The sequence below is a fragment of the Atractosteus spatula genome, unplaced genomic scaffold, assembly GCF_055471065.1.
Source record: "Atractosteus spatula isolate fAtrSpa1 unplaced genomic scaffold, fAtrSpa1.hap1 Scaffold_10, whole genome shotgun sequence".
Classification (NCBI taxonomy): Eukaryota; Metazoa; Chordata; class Actinopteri; order Semionotiformes; family Lepisosteidae; genus Atractosteus; species Atractosteus spatula.
In genome coordinates, this window is record NW_028296653.1 from 508,617 (window position 1) to 521,618 (window position 13,002).

The following is a 13,002-nucleotide window of genomic DNA, read 5'->3' on the forward strand; positions in this document are numbered from 1 at the left end:
CTGCCCCCTTGGACTGTACCACTGTTACAAAATTATGGAGCTGCATTTCACCCCAGATAAACTAATTTCCCTAACATGGGAATTCCTTCTTTCTTTTAAAGAATAGTGTAAACAGAATGTACAAAAGAAAAATACCAACCCTGAATACATTTAACTTATTTTTAACCTCCTGTAAAAATGGTACTTCCTTTACCGGAAGATGTGCACATGCACCACTCCATGTTGACATTATAAAGCCAGGCTGAAAACGGGTATCGGGTTTGGACCCCTGAGGCCACCATACCTGGAAGTCGGACGGCAACACGGAAGAGACAAACAAACTGACAGAGCGCTCTCTCACACGGATAAGTACAAATAAAGAGAAACAGAGTTTGTGTTTTATCTCTTCAGGTAACAGAAACTGATTTTGAAATAAGGGGTGATAATGTATTGCGTGTATGAAAATAGGAAACTGCTAGCCAAGCCCCGAGTGTGCACCCTCATGAGCTAGCTAGCCGACAGGAAAGTGTATGCGAGATCGTGTGTAACTTAAGATGGATAATGAGTGTCGTGTAATGTACTGTCTGTGGACTGTGACAGAGATCCCTCACACTATATATACACTTACATATATAACATAAATAACAATTATGTTCTTAAAATAAAAATATATATTTTAAATCTGTTTAAAAAAATAAGACCTACTTCCATTTCAGACTATTTCATTTGTACATAAAATGTACATAAAATTTTAATAAAAATTTGCTATTTTAATAATAATTATAAGAAGTTATCATGACTTAGTCTATTTCAAACACTGGCATCTTCATTAAGTACATATGATGTCTATATTCGATTACAATGCATTTTGAATCAAAATCCTTCCATGAGATTGCACACAGCTTGTTGGTGGCCTTTACTTGCATTAGGAATTTTGCAACATTTGTATTAAGGTCTGAATTGTAGATGGTGAACTGATTCCTATCTTTTGCGAGTTGTAAAAAGAATATTAAGAGTTCTTGACAAGAACATTCCATGTCAAGTTCACACTCACATTCCTTTAGAAAAACAACCAGAGACTGAACTAAACCAAATGATTTTTTTGTGGCTATGACTGCATTATTTCTTTTAAAACCCTGTGTATACTCTTGTGTGGTTAGCAGCATCTGGCAAATGATGCAACGCTTATATACAGTAGCATTGTGATACTGAAGGTACCCAATAAGAGTCTCATTGTTTTGTAATGCCACCCTCTCACTAGCAGTCAGCTCCCTATTTGTACCACTCCCTAATGTGACCACATGATCAGTAATGTACTTTCCTGACTTTGTGACTATATCATGGCATGTCAAAGCTTTGAAAAAACACCTAACATCCTCATCTGCAGTTTGTAGGACTGACTCTCCAAATCTAAGCACTTTTTGGAAAGCAAAAAAATACTTAAAAATTTGTGATCCTACAGCTTGGGTTCCACTGAAAAGATTTAAGTTTCCCATTTACATCCTCGTAAGCAAATGCTGAATTGGCCCACAGGAGGCCCCAGTCCCTGACACTTTGTGTGAGATGTGTTAGTAAGTGACAGTTATATGAGCAGTGTCCAATGACGTAGTGGTCTTGGTGTAATGAACCGTCTTTCAGGACCCTATGCAGATGACACAATCCAGGAAGAGTGAGGAAAACACAGGGAAAAAAGCATGCAGGGGACAGGAATGAAAACGGGGGTGCGTCCATGGTGTGCGGGTGTTCTGGGGGGTGAGTCCAAGGCACACTGACCTAAAGGGAGAACAAAGGGAAATCCAAGACGAGGCAAATGTCCAGAGCCGGGCGATCCATTTGAGACGAAGACAAACGGGATTAAAAACCAGAGCGGGATCCGGTGGAGGGTCGGGGGGAACAAGAGGGGAATGGGACCAGGCTCTCCAGGTCCCGGACTCGCCTGGTACAGGAACCAATGCAGAGCCAGGAACAGAGTGAGCGTCTGGCTGTTAAGGTGGGCTGGAACAGGGGGCAGGTGCACAAAATCAACTCAGAAGCGAAAGAACCGGAGCGCCCTTAAGGGGGAGGGACTACAATCGTGACACTTGGGCTTTGTCACTCAAATAAAAAAACTGCTTGTCTAGAAACCATTTTGTTTTCGGAACACATCCTGGCACAATATACTTTAACAGCTCAAGTAAATCTTTTGTAGCTGCTGTCGACAGTTTGTCTCAAGATAAATGCCATCATACTGTAAGTATTAGGAGTGTACCCATGGTCAGATATGACCCAGTGTAGATTTTTTGTCCGGATTGAAAGAGGCATCAAACAGGTGTTCCTGTTGGGACATGACGGACATTTATATCCTTGCATGCAGAGAACAGTCTATAGACCACACTAAAAAGACAAGTATAATAGAAATGTCCAGATGGAGTCACACAAAACACCTAACAGGGTATACTGCATTACTGGTAGCGGGCAGCCCAAACTGAACTATGATGAAGGTTGAGATGACGATGATATTATTGTCCCACGTGAGATCTTGTGTTATTTCAGGATTGGAATATACACACCTGTATGTCGTCATTATGAAAATCATCCTCATCAGTTGGGGTCTCATCAGATTCTTCTCCAATTAGCTGCAATGTTCAACACATTTATCAATCATGACAGCATTTTTTCTAATAATAGCATGACTTGCATTGTGACTCGGGGTGTGTAGTTAGAGAAACATTTTTTTTGTTATTTTGGGATTGTAATTTACACACCTGTAAGTCGTCATTATGAAAATCCTCCTCCTCATTTGGGGTCTCATCAGATTTTCTACCACTTAGCTGCAATATTAAACCAATTTGTTAGGCACATCAAAATCTTCTCCACTAAATCACGACTTATATTGTGATCAGGCTATGTAGTTAGTGAAACTCAGTTCAAAGCTTTTTCTTTTTTTAGGATTGAAATATACCCACCTGAATGTTGTCATTTCCAATCACACTGCCGGAGTCCTCTTCACTGTGCTGCAGTTTGAGACAAATGTCTAATTATTAACAAATCAGCAAACTACAAACTACAATTATGCCAGCAACATAATTAACACTAGGTAAGTTAAAAACTTCAGGAATGTACAGTGTATCCATACAGTAGATTTTAGTACTAAGGTATGTTAACAAAGTTCAATCTTTCTTCTAACTTTAGACTGCGACCCCTTAGTAGTAGTCTAAGGTTCATTGTATAGGGTTAAGTGAGTTACAGAGTGTCATCTCATACAGATGACAAGGCTGAACTCATTGAAATAAGGAACAGGCTGACAAGTATAGAGGAGATGTCAAAGAAATTCGGAAAAGGACATCGTATTAAGAAGAGAAAAGTGTTTAACAATGAGTCCACTGAGGTATGCCAAGTTCCAAAAAAACACTTAACATTAACTTAACCTACCACTTTATTAGAAACACCTACCTTGAACCTACACTCACTGGCCACTTAATTAGGTAGGCCTACATCTACAGTACCTTATAGGTGTATAGCTTTTATTTATTTGAGATGCAATCATTTTCTTGTATTTGGTTGTCAATGCGTGACCTGAACAATTGTAGTTAAACAAGGAAGAACAACTATGTTAAACAACAATAGCCTCTATTGTCATTTTGACCCTGGTGCACAGCTATGTCACAATGTCACTTTCATCCCCAAAAAGCCTAGTGACCCATTTAAAGGCAGAGCTCAGCATCATAAACGGTCATATCAGCAGATTAAAAATGAGCTATGATGAATACTTCTGTAGCCTGACATGCCAGCAATTATTTGGGACTTACTTGGCCAGTGTGACATTAATTTACTGTAATTATCCCTCAAATGTAATTTCAGATTTGCCTGAGATGGTGTCTTTCAATTTAATTTCATCCCTCCTGGCTCCCCTAACTTCAGATCTTTTCCAGGAACAACATCCCCGAACTCCTCCTACCACCAAACACAGTGTGGTGTGGGCCAGCAGAACCAGCATCATGAACACGAGCCAGTCTCCATTTAAATGCCCTGCTCCCTTTAACTTCAGCTGTGAAATCATTATTATTGTTGTTGTTGTTGTTGTATTTGTACTGTTATGATCATATTCTGTATTGATGCATGTATTAATACATTTGGAGTTAACCGGTTAATGAATCGTGTGTTTCATTACAAAACCTAAAATGTTTTAAGTAGCCTGTACATTTTATGTTGGCTTTCTATTTTCTCTGCAAATTCTTCAGGATGAATACAGTAGGTCTGTGTATCTATTTATCTATCAATTATATTTTAATAACTAGTGTTATGTACCACGGTACCCCTAAAAGTACCACACTTGTACCATACTGCTGTCAAAACATCATAGGATAAAATAGGTTTCAACATACCACACCGCACCTTAAAAGTACCATGGTATACAGTATAAGTACTATGGTACATGTACTATGGTACTGTCAAAAATACCAGGGTACCATACATGTACCATGGTACAATTTCTTATGGGAAGTTTGTTCCAATTTTAAAATAACATTTTTGGAAACATTTTTATTTTGTAATGTGTATTTTTTAATATAATAAAAATTCATATTTAACTTGAACGGTTTTTACTTTCATTTTGTCCGATCAAATGCACTTTTTCACCAGGGTCGTTTAATTTTGAAAGACGGGGAAAACGTACTGTAGGTTTTGCAAGAATGCAAATTAAACGTTATCATTCGTTATCATTGTTGTATCATTCACTGTGATACAAAATGGGATGATTAGGAGAAAGGACACAAACACGTTTAGCATGTTATTTTTTCTAATTTAAAGTATGTTTATATACAATTGGGTTACTTGGAGACAGATCGGTATTTTTATTCTGGATTCTGTTTGAATCCGAAACCTTTTTTTAATTCGTCCACTAAATTCACTCTAAGCGCACATCCAGATATTTATTTTAAAGTATTTTTTTATTCAGTTTGGAATATTTTACAGTTCATTTAGAGAATTTTCATACGTTTTTTTTCTGAAGTGATCCCAGTTTATTTGTGGAAGGTTTTTCCTCGCCTCAGAAATGAAGCATCTCTCTCTAAATACGTGACGGTTGTCTTTTTTACAGTTCTTTTACAAAACCACAGTTTTAAAAAGCGCGACCTGCAATTAAACGGGATTTTAAAAGCAGTTTTTAAAAGCATTAACATCAAAAGCGAACATTTTTCTTTAAATACTGCAGCTTTCAAACAACACAAACACATTTTGTAATCTACTTCCGGGTGCTTAACTGATACTAAAAATAAAGTATATTTTAACTTAAAAAATTAAAATTAAACGTGAACTAAAGGACTTTTTCAGAGCTGCTTATTCTTTGTCTAAATAAATACAGGCTTGAACTGTATTATTGCTACTAGTGGTAGGAATTAAGGGAAACGTTTTCCTTCGATATATCATTAATGAGTAAAACACTTTATCCTGTTATTAACATTGACAAATTTAGCCAGTTTCCGCCTGGAATTTCCTCCTCCTTAAACATTTGTTATATCTCTGCAGCAGAACATAGCAAGACCGTGGTTCAGGTCTTAAATTGAAAATAACCCCCTTGGCTTTGAGTGTCAAATTTCTTATATTTCTTAATGTCAGCAGACAAACATATGAAAAAAAAACTAAAAAAACAGCAGGCAAAAATGTTTTTTTGCTCTTCAGAGGTCAGTTTTTTCAACTATATGCATGTAAAGGGCCTAGGATGATTTGAAAACCTTGTTCTAGGTGACTACTAGCTTGGATAAAAATCTGGAACAAATTGATCAATTAAAAAAAAATTCTACATCATGTTTTGTGAAGACTGGACCAGGAATGAAATAAATAAATTAATAAAAAAAATCAAAAATATTGAAAAAAAGAATAATAACTATTGCAATTGCTATAAAAACCTTTAGACGCTGCTAGAGAGCCTTTATCTGCTGTTATGCAATGAAAAAAAACCTCAGAATTGCCTTCTGGTGTGAAAAAAAGGAGCACTGATAAGAAACTGATAAAAAACTGATTGATGACCCCTTCTGAGTTAATGATTGACAGCTACAAGGCAGGTGGAATGCAGCCTGAAGCTTCTAGAGGAAGTCTTACCCCCTAAGGGCTCTGAATGGCTGAAAATACAATGAATGACAGCGGTTTTTACCAATCAGATCGCCTTATTTCTAGAGGTCGTTCTTCAAATATTTACTACGTAATCAATAACGTTCACTAGTCTCCAGCTCTGGAGATAAACTAGTCTGGGTTATTTTGGATATATATCATGCTTCAGAATAAGGTAAAAACATGGGATATATATATATATTTGCTGGTTTTTGCTTTTGCGGTTTTGTTGGTAAAAATGTATGATATTGACATGCTGTGCTGGCCGGGTGGTTTTATTGGGATTCTGCTAGTTCATTAATTTATTGGTTTATTGCATTATACTGTCATATCTGTGGAAACACACTTTATGGTTTTGCCGTGATGATATTGGAGAATACGTGCATGTGAGAAAATTTGTGGAGCGGTTTAAAAAAAACGTTGTTTATCTTCCGTTTTTATTTAAAAAAAAAGTGGCATCTGGGGAGACGGGCGTGGTCACCAGTGACCACGATCCGGGCAAACAGGTTATAGAGATATGGTTAATTTGATTAAACTGTTACGTTTTTATAATTAATAGTGATTTCTTAATTATACATTGTTGGAATGTTCCTGTTTTAGTAAATATACAAAGAGTAAATAATTTAATATATTGTTAAATATACGTTTTGTATCGGATACTGATTTAAATATTTCACTGGAATAATACATCAACACGTATTAAAATGTAATTTGAAATATTTTGAGTTCTGGGGAAAGATGTGTGTTTTTGATTAACAAATACAAAAACAAATTTCTATCAACTGCATTTCAAATAATATTGCTGTAAAAATCATTATTTCTTTAAAGAAATGCAATAAAAAGATTACTTTGCTTTATATTGAGTAGTGATGGCTCCCAAGTGCAGAGAGGACTTGAAACAGGGTTTTGTACAAAAGAATATTACAAATGCTTTTTCATATCTCTTTCAGACTAACATCAGATTTTCAGTATTTCTGCCTGCATAGACATCAGACCTTGTTGCACAGAAAGCTTTAGTTTTATATAATTATTTTCTGCTTCTTGCTTTCAGCAACGGGAAGCAGAACTGGGCATTTGTTGACAACATACTGAAAGTTAACTACCCAGGTAGACATTTATTTTGATGGAGGGAGTAAAGAAAAAAAATTTAAGAGATCTGTAAAAAAGATTTGCTATCCAAGGTCTTGCCTGTAATTTGTATTTAAAACTTAAAATCCAAGATTTGATTAAAAAAAACTTCACTTTGTTATAGATTGGATTATATTAGCAGTGTTTACTTTTCAGTGCCCAGTCAGGGGGTGGTGTGGGTTGGAAGTGGGACAGCCTTTCCCCTGCAGGCTTCTGTCAATCAGTCAATCAAGGTGTATTTATCAAATGCACAACAATACAGCATGCAGCAGTAGTTGCCGGTGTAAGGAATACGCCCCTGCGTATACCAGGGATCTCAGCCTCCCGGGCTGGGGGAGGTCTCCTTCAGCTCAGCCGGCACTGAGCCGTTGTGTTGTGTGATGCTGGAGACCCGGGTTCGAGCCCAGGCAGGGCAGGAGCAGCGAGGGTAGAAACCCCAAGAACCGTTACAATGTAATACACCAGAGTAACGGAGACACATAATGCTTACAGTACTCAAATGAACACATACCCCTGCACAGTAGAATGTTAATAAGGTCCTATTGGTTATAAATCCATTTGTTTTCAGGGCAACTAAAATATTGCTCACCTCTACAGTTCAGAAGGTATGGACGGAGAGGTTTGCGATGATGACATCACCAGCTACTGTACCGAAGTCTCTTAAAGTGACAAAACAGCCATCAGCAAAGGTCTTCAGCCCGGCTGCAGAACCAACATAACAAACATGAACAGTGCAACACAAATAAAACTGTTTACACAGAGCAAGTCAGGATGTGGTGAAGATTCATATTTTTTCTACATGTCCACATCTTCGTGTTTATTTTTGCTATTATACACACGGCTTCCGTAAAGAACTGCCAGACCCAGGCTGTTGTCCGGCTGTTCAGTTTTCATGTCGGTCTAACGGATGTCCGAATAAGAGCCCAACGCAGAAGACTAACATGCAGCTGGGTTCCATGCAACGCTGGAGGACGTCTCTATTGAAGCCCCTGGATCTCAGCCTTCAGGTGCCGCTGCAGCGCCGGTTTTTGAGACGAGGAACGTCCCGGGGAGGCAACTTCCTCCGCTCTCTCCCCCCGGCGCAGTGCCTTCTTCTCCTGGGCCTCTCTTGGGAAGCCGAGGGCTCTGCCTGGGGTCAGGTGCTCGAGTCTCTTGGGTTCGCAGCAGGAATCTCGACTCCTGGAAGCTGCCCGCCAGCTCCTGACTCTGCTCCTCTTGCTCGAGGACACGATCGGTCCTCATCCATGGTACTGTAAGCCTCCAAGGCCTTGTCTGTAAGCAGAGGCACTAGTCGACAGGCCCACTCCTCCTCTGGCCACTTCCAGGTTCTGGCCATGCGCTCAAATCGCAGGAGATAGTTTTCAATGTCCTCACCTTGCTGGTAGGGCGGCATCTTAGGCTCTTTACGAAACATGCCCTGGGGGTTGAACTTGGTGGACCCTGGTCCCGACCCGATATCACTGTAGTGCGTTGTTGTGGTACTGGTGTAGGAAGAGCAAGCCGTGGACTTTCTGCTGTCTCCATGTTTCCAGGTGTCGCTCCCTGAGCCTGCGATGCCGGTACAATCCTGGGTACAATTAAGATCTCCTGAAGGGAGGTTTTAAGTCCACGTAATTCTTCAAACAATTCCTCCTCTCTCTTTTGTTGCCCAGACAGAAAGTCTCGGAGAAGGCTCACCATCTCCCCTTGAGGTTTTGTCTTGGACGCATGTCTCACACCTGTTATTTGTTGAGAGGTGACTCTAGGTCGAGCTCCCAGCTCTTCACAGCATTCTTCTTCCTCTTATGGGGCCACAGTGTCCCAAGGCTCATCTGCTTTGAGCTGTGGCAGTGCCTTTTCTTGTGAGCACAGTGCTGCCCATTTTTTCCAGGGTTGCACTGTCTTGCGGCTAGCCATCCCACTGCTGCCACCAAATGTCACTGGGAGGGCAGGAGTGGTGCCCAAGTGAGTCCTTTTAAAACCGAATGATGGCTCAGCCGCAATTGCACTTAGTTGCAAAGATGATAGTATATTATGACAATGCTCCCCACAAACAATTATATATAACAAAACAAAAAAAAACATGAAAATGAAACTAGTACACACACACACACAAAACAAACCCTTTCTCTAAGAAAGAGATCAGGAGTTCTACCACACGTTGGTCCTATCAGCTCCACACTGTAGCGATAGCGAGACTAAGCCCCGTTAGATCTCTCCCCCCCCTCCTAAATAGGTACCATATAGCCCTGCCCCCTTGGACTGTACCACTGTTACAAAATTATGGAGCTGCATTTCACCCCAGATAAACTAATTTCCCTAACATGGGAATTCCTTCTTTCTTTTAAAGAATAGTGTAAACAGAATGTACAAAAGAAAAATACCAACCCTGAATACATTTAACTTATTTTTAACCTCCTGTAAAAATGGTACTTCCTTTACCGGAAGATGTGCACATGCACCACTCCATGTTGACATTATAAAGCCGGGCTGAAAACGGGTATCGGGTTTGGACCCATGAGGCCACCATACCCGGAAGTCGGACAGCAACACGGAAGAGACAAACAAACAGACAGAGTGCTCTCTCACACAGATAAGTACAAATAAAGAGAAACAGAGTTTGTGTTTGTGTCTCTTCAGGTAACAGAAGCTGATTTTGAAATAAAAGGTGATAATGTATTGCGTGTATGAAAATAGGAAACTGCTAGCCAAGCCCCGAGTGTGCACCCTCATGAGCTAGCTAGCCGACAGGAAAGTGTATGCGAGATCGTGTGTCACTTAAGATGGATAATGAGTGTCGTGTAATGTACTGTTTGCGGACGGTGACAGAGATCCCTCTGTCACACAAACAAACATGGAAATATAAGTAGCAGAAAAATAAATAAGTATACACTACATATATAGCATAAATAACAATTATGTTCTTAAAATAAAAATATATATTTTAAATCGGTTTAAAAAAAATAAGACCTACTTCCATTTCAGACTATTACATTTGTACATAAAATTTACATAAAATTTTAATAAAAATGTGCTATTATAATAATTATTATAAGAAGTTATCATGACTTTTAACATCTCAAGAACCACCTAAAAAACACCTAACATCCTCATTTGCAGTTTGTAGGACTGACTCTCCAAATCTAAGCACTTTTTGGAGAGGAAAAAAATACTTGAAAATTTGTGATGCTACAGCTTGTGTTGCACTGAAAAATCCTCGTATGCAGATGCTGAATTGGCCCACAGGAGGCCCCAGTCCCTGACACTTTGTGTGAGATGTGTTAGTAAGTGACAGTTATATGAGCAGTGTTCAGTGCCATAAAGATCTGTAACCTGAGCTACAAACTGTATAAGGCACAACTCAGCACAACTGAGCTCTTCATCAGTGACCGTTTGGGACAAAAGTATACACAGTGCGCAGACAAGAAGCATCCAGTGGTTACAACATTGCCTGGGCAAAGAATTTCTCAAGATGATGGGTGAATACAGGAGAAGAAAAGCTCGCCATTCAGATGCTTTCCAAAGATTTCTGTCTGAAAGAGGCCTTGGGTTTCTACGAACCTCATTTGGAGGATGGATTCCACACATATTTTGATCTATTTCTGTTCGTGTGGAAGGTGTCAGATGGAAGGGTGAATTGGCATAGCTGGAATCAAACCAGAGGTTGACAGACTGTCTGACAGGCCCAAGACATACAGAGTGCATGTAGTCTGGTACAAAGCCTCTGATTATATCAAATGATGGTACCAAAACGAGGGGGCTTGGACCTTTTACACTCGTGTCAGCTTGGCCATTATTCCTCTCTGGGACCAGTTCAGCCCATTGTATCTTCCATGTGTCTCGATTCTGATTCCTCCTCTAGACAGTGAACCTAGTGAATCCCCTGCCTTTAGCAACTATCTGACCTTGGTGATAGCAAATCCCACAATCAAATGTGCCATTTAACTGTTTAAAGTTCTGAACCATGGCTCGTGCTACTGTATCACACACACATACCTGGACTTTTACTCTGCTCCTATGTAGTAAAACATTTCTGTCTTCCTAAGTAAACCCAGCACTACCTAACTTCTGCATCTCAGAGATAATAGGGGTAAAATATGTGTCAACTCTAGATTTATGTCTGGCAAACCATACTGTGTGCAATACAACATTTTACATCTATCAAAGACAGCTCATTAATGGTGCACAAAATGGGCCAGATAGGAATGTGTGATGATTTGAAAACAGGGTACCCATCACAGTTGAATGATACTGTAATGTTCTCAGCAACATCTGTAAATTCCGTCTGCTCTTTGTAACCACAGAATGTATTAATCTCTGTGGAGTGGAAGTGCTTCCTGATCTTTGTATGAACTGATATCAGAATGAATACCTGAGCTGATTTGTGAGGGGCATGACTAAGAAGTAACTGGCTAATTTCAGTAGGCTTTCCTTATTAAATCTCATTTGACAGTCATCACACTGGGCACCAGGATTAACACCAAGGCAACGATGACATTCAGGACAGTAGTAGTGGGCTTGGTGTAACACACAGGGAAAAAAGCATGCAGGGGTCAGGAATGAAAACAGGGGTGCGTCCATGGTGCGCAGGTGTTCTGGGGGGTGTATCCAAGGCAAACTGTCCAAAAGGGAGTCCAAAGGGAAATCCAAGACGAGACAAATGTCCAGAGCCGGGCGGTCCATCTGAGACTAAGACAAACGGAATTAAAAACTGGAGCAGGATCCGGTGGAGGGTCGGGGGGAAGAGGGGGGGAACGGGACCAGGCGCTCCAGGTTCTGGAGTCGCCTGGTACAGGAACCAACGCAGAGCCCGGAACAGAGTGAGCGTCTGGCTTTAAGGTGGGCTGGAACAGGGGGCAGGTGCACAAAATCAACTCAGAAGTGAAAGAGCCAGAGCAACCTTAAGGGGGAGGGACTACAGTCATGACACTTGGGCTTTGTCACTCAAATAAAAAAACTGCTTGTCTAGAAACCATTTTGTTTTTGGAACACATCCTGGCACAATATACTTTAACAGCTCAAGTAGATCTTTTGTAGCTGCTATTGACAATTTGTCTCAAGATAAATGCCATCATACTGTAAGTATTAGGAGTGCACCCATGGTCAGATATGACCCAGTGTAGATCTTTTTGTCCGGATTGAAAGAGGCATCAAACAAGTTTTCCTGTTGGGCCATGACGGACTTTTATATCCTTGCATGCAGAGAACAGTCCATAGACCAAACTAAATAAACAAGTATAATAGAGATGTCCAGATGGGGCCACACAAAACACCTAACAAGGTATACTGCATTACTGGTAGCTGGCAGCACAAACTGAACTATGATGGAGGTTGAGATGACGATGATATTATTATCTCACGTAAGATCTTGTATTATTTCAGGATTGGAATATACACACCTGTATGTCGTCATTATGAAAATCATCCTCATCAGTTGGGGTCTCATCAGATTCTTCTCCAATTAGCTGCAATGTTCAACACATTTATCAATCATGACAGCATTTTTTCTAATAATGGCATGACTTGCATTGTGACTCGGGGTGTGTAGTTAGAGAAACATTTTTTTTGTTATTTTGGGATTGTAATTTACACACCTGTAAGTCGTCATTATGAAAATTATCCTCTTCATTTGGGGTCTCATCAGATTCCTTACCACTTAGCTGCAGTATTAAACAAATTTGTTAGTCATATCAAAATCTTCTCCACTAAATCACGACTTATATTGTGATTGGGCTATGTAGTTAGTGAAACTCAGTTCGAAGCTTTTTCTTTATTTAGGATTGAAATATATACACCTGCATGTTGTCATTTTCAATCACATTGTCTGAA

General features: G+C 39.8%; 1 protein-coding gene and 1 pseudogene across 1 annotated transcript; both read right to left on the reverse strand.

Moving 5' to 3' along the window:
* Positions 1 to 779: 779 nt before the first annotated feature.
* LOC148810254 (uncharacterized) lies at positions 780 to 1,475 on the reverse strand. Its single transcript, XM_088909135.1, has one exon. It carries the CDS (start codon positions 1,473 to 1,475, stop codon positions 780 to 782), a length of 696 nt encoding a protein of 231 aa, XP_088765261.1.
* Positions 1,476 to 10,362: 8,887 nt separating this feature from the next.
* LOC148810255 (uncharacterized) lies at positions 10,363 to 12,349 on the reverse strand (annotated as a pseudogene).
* Positions 12,350 to 13,002: the final 653 nt, after the last annotated feature.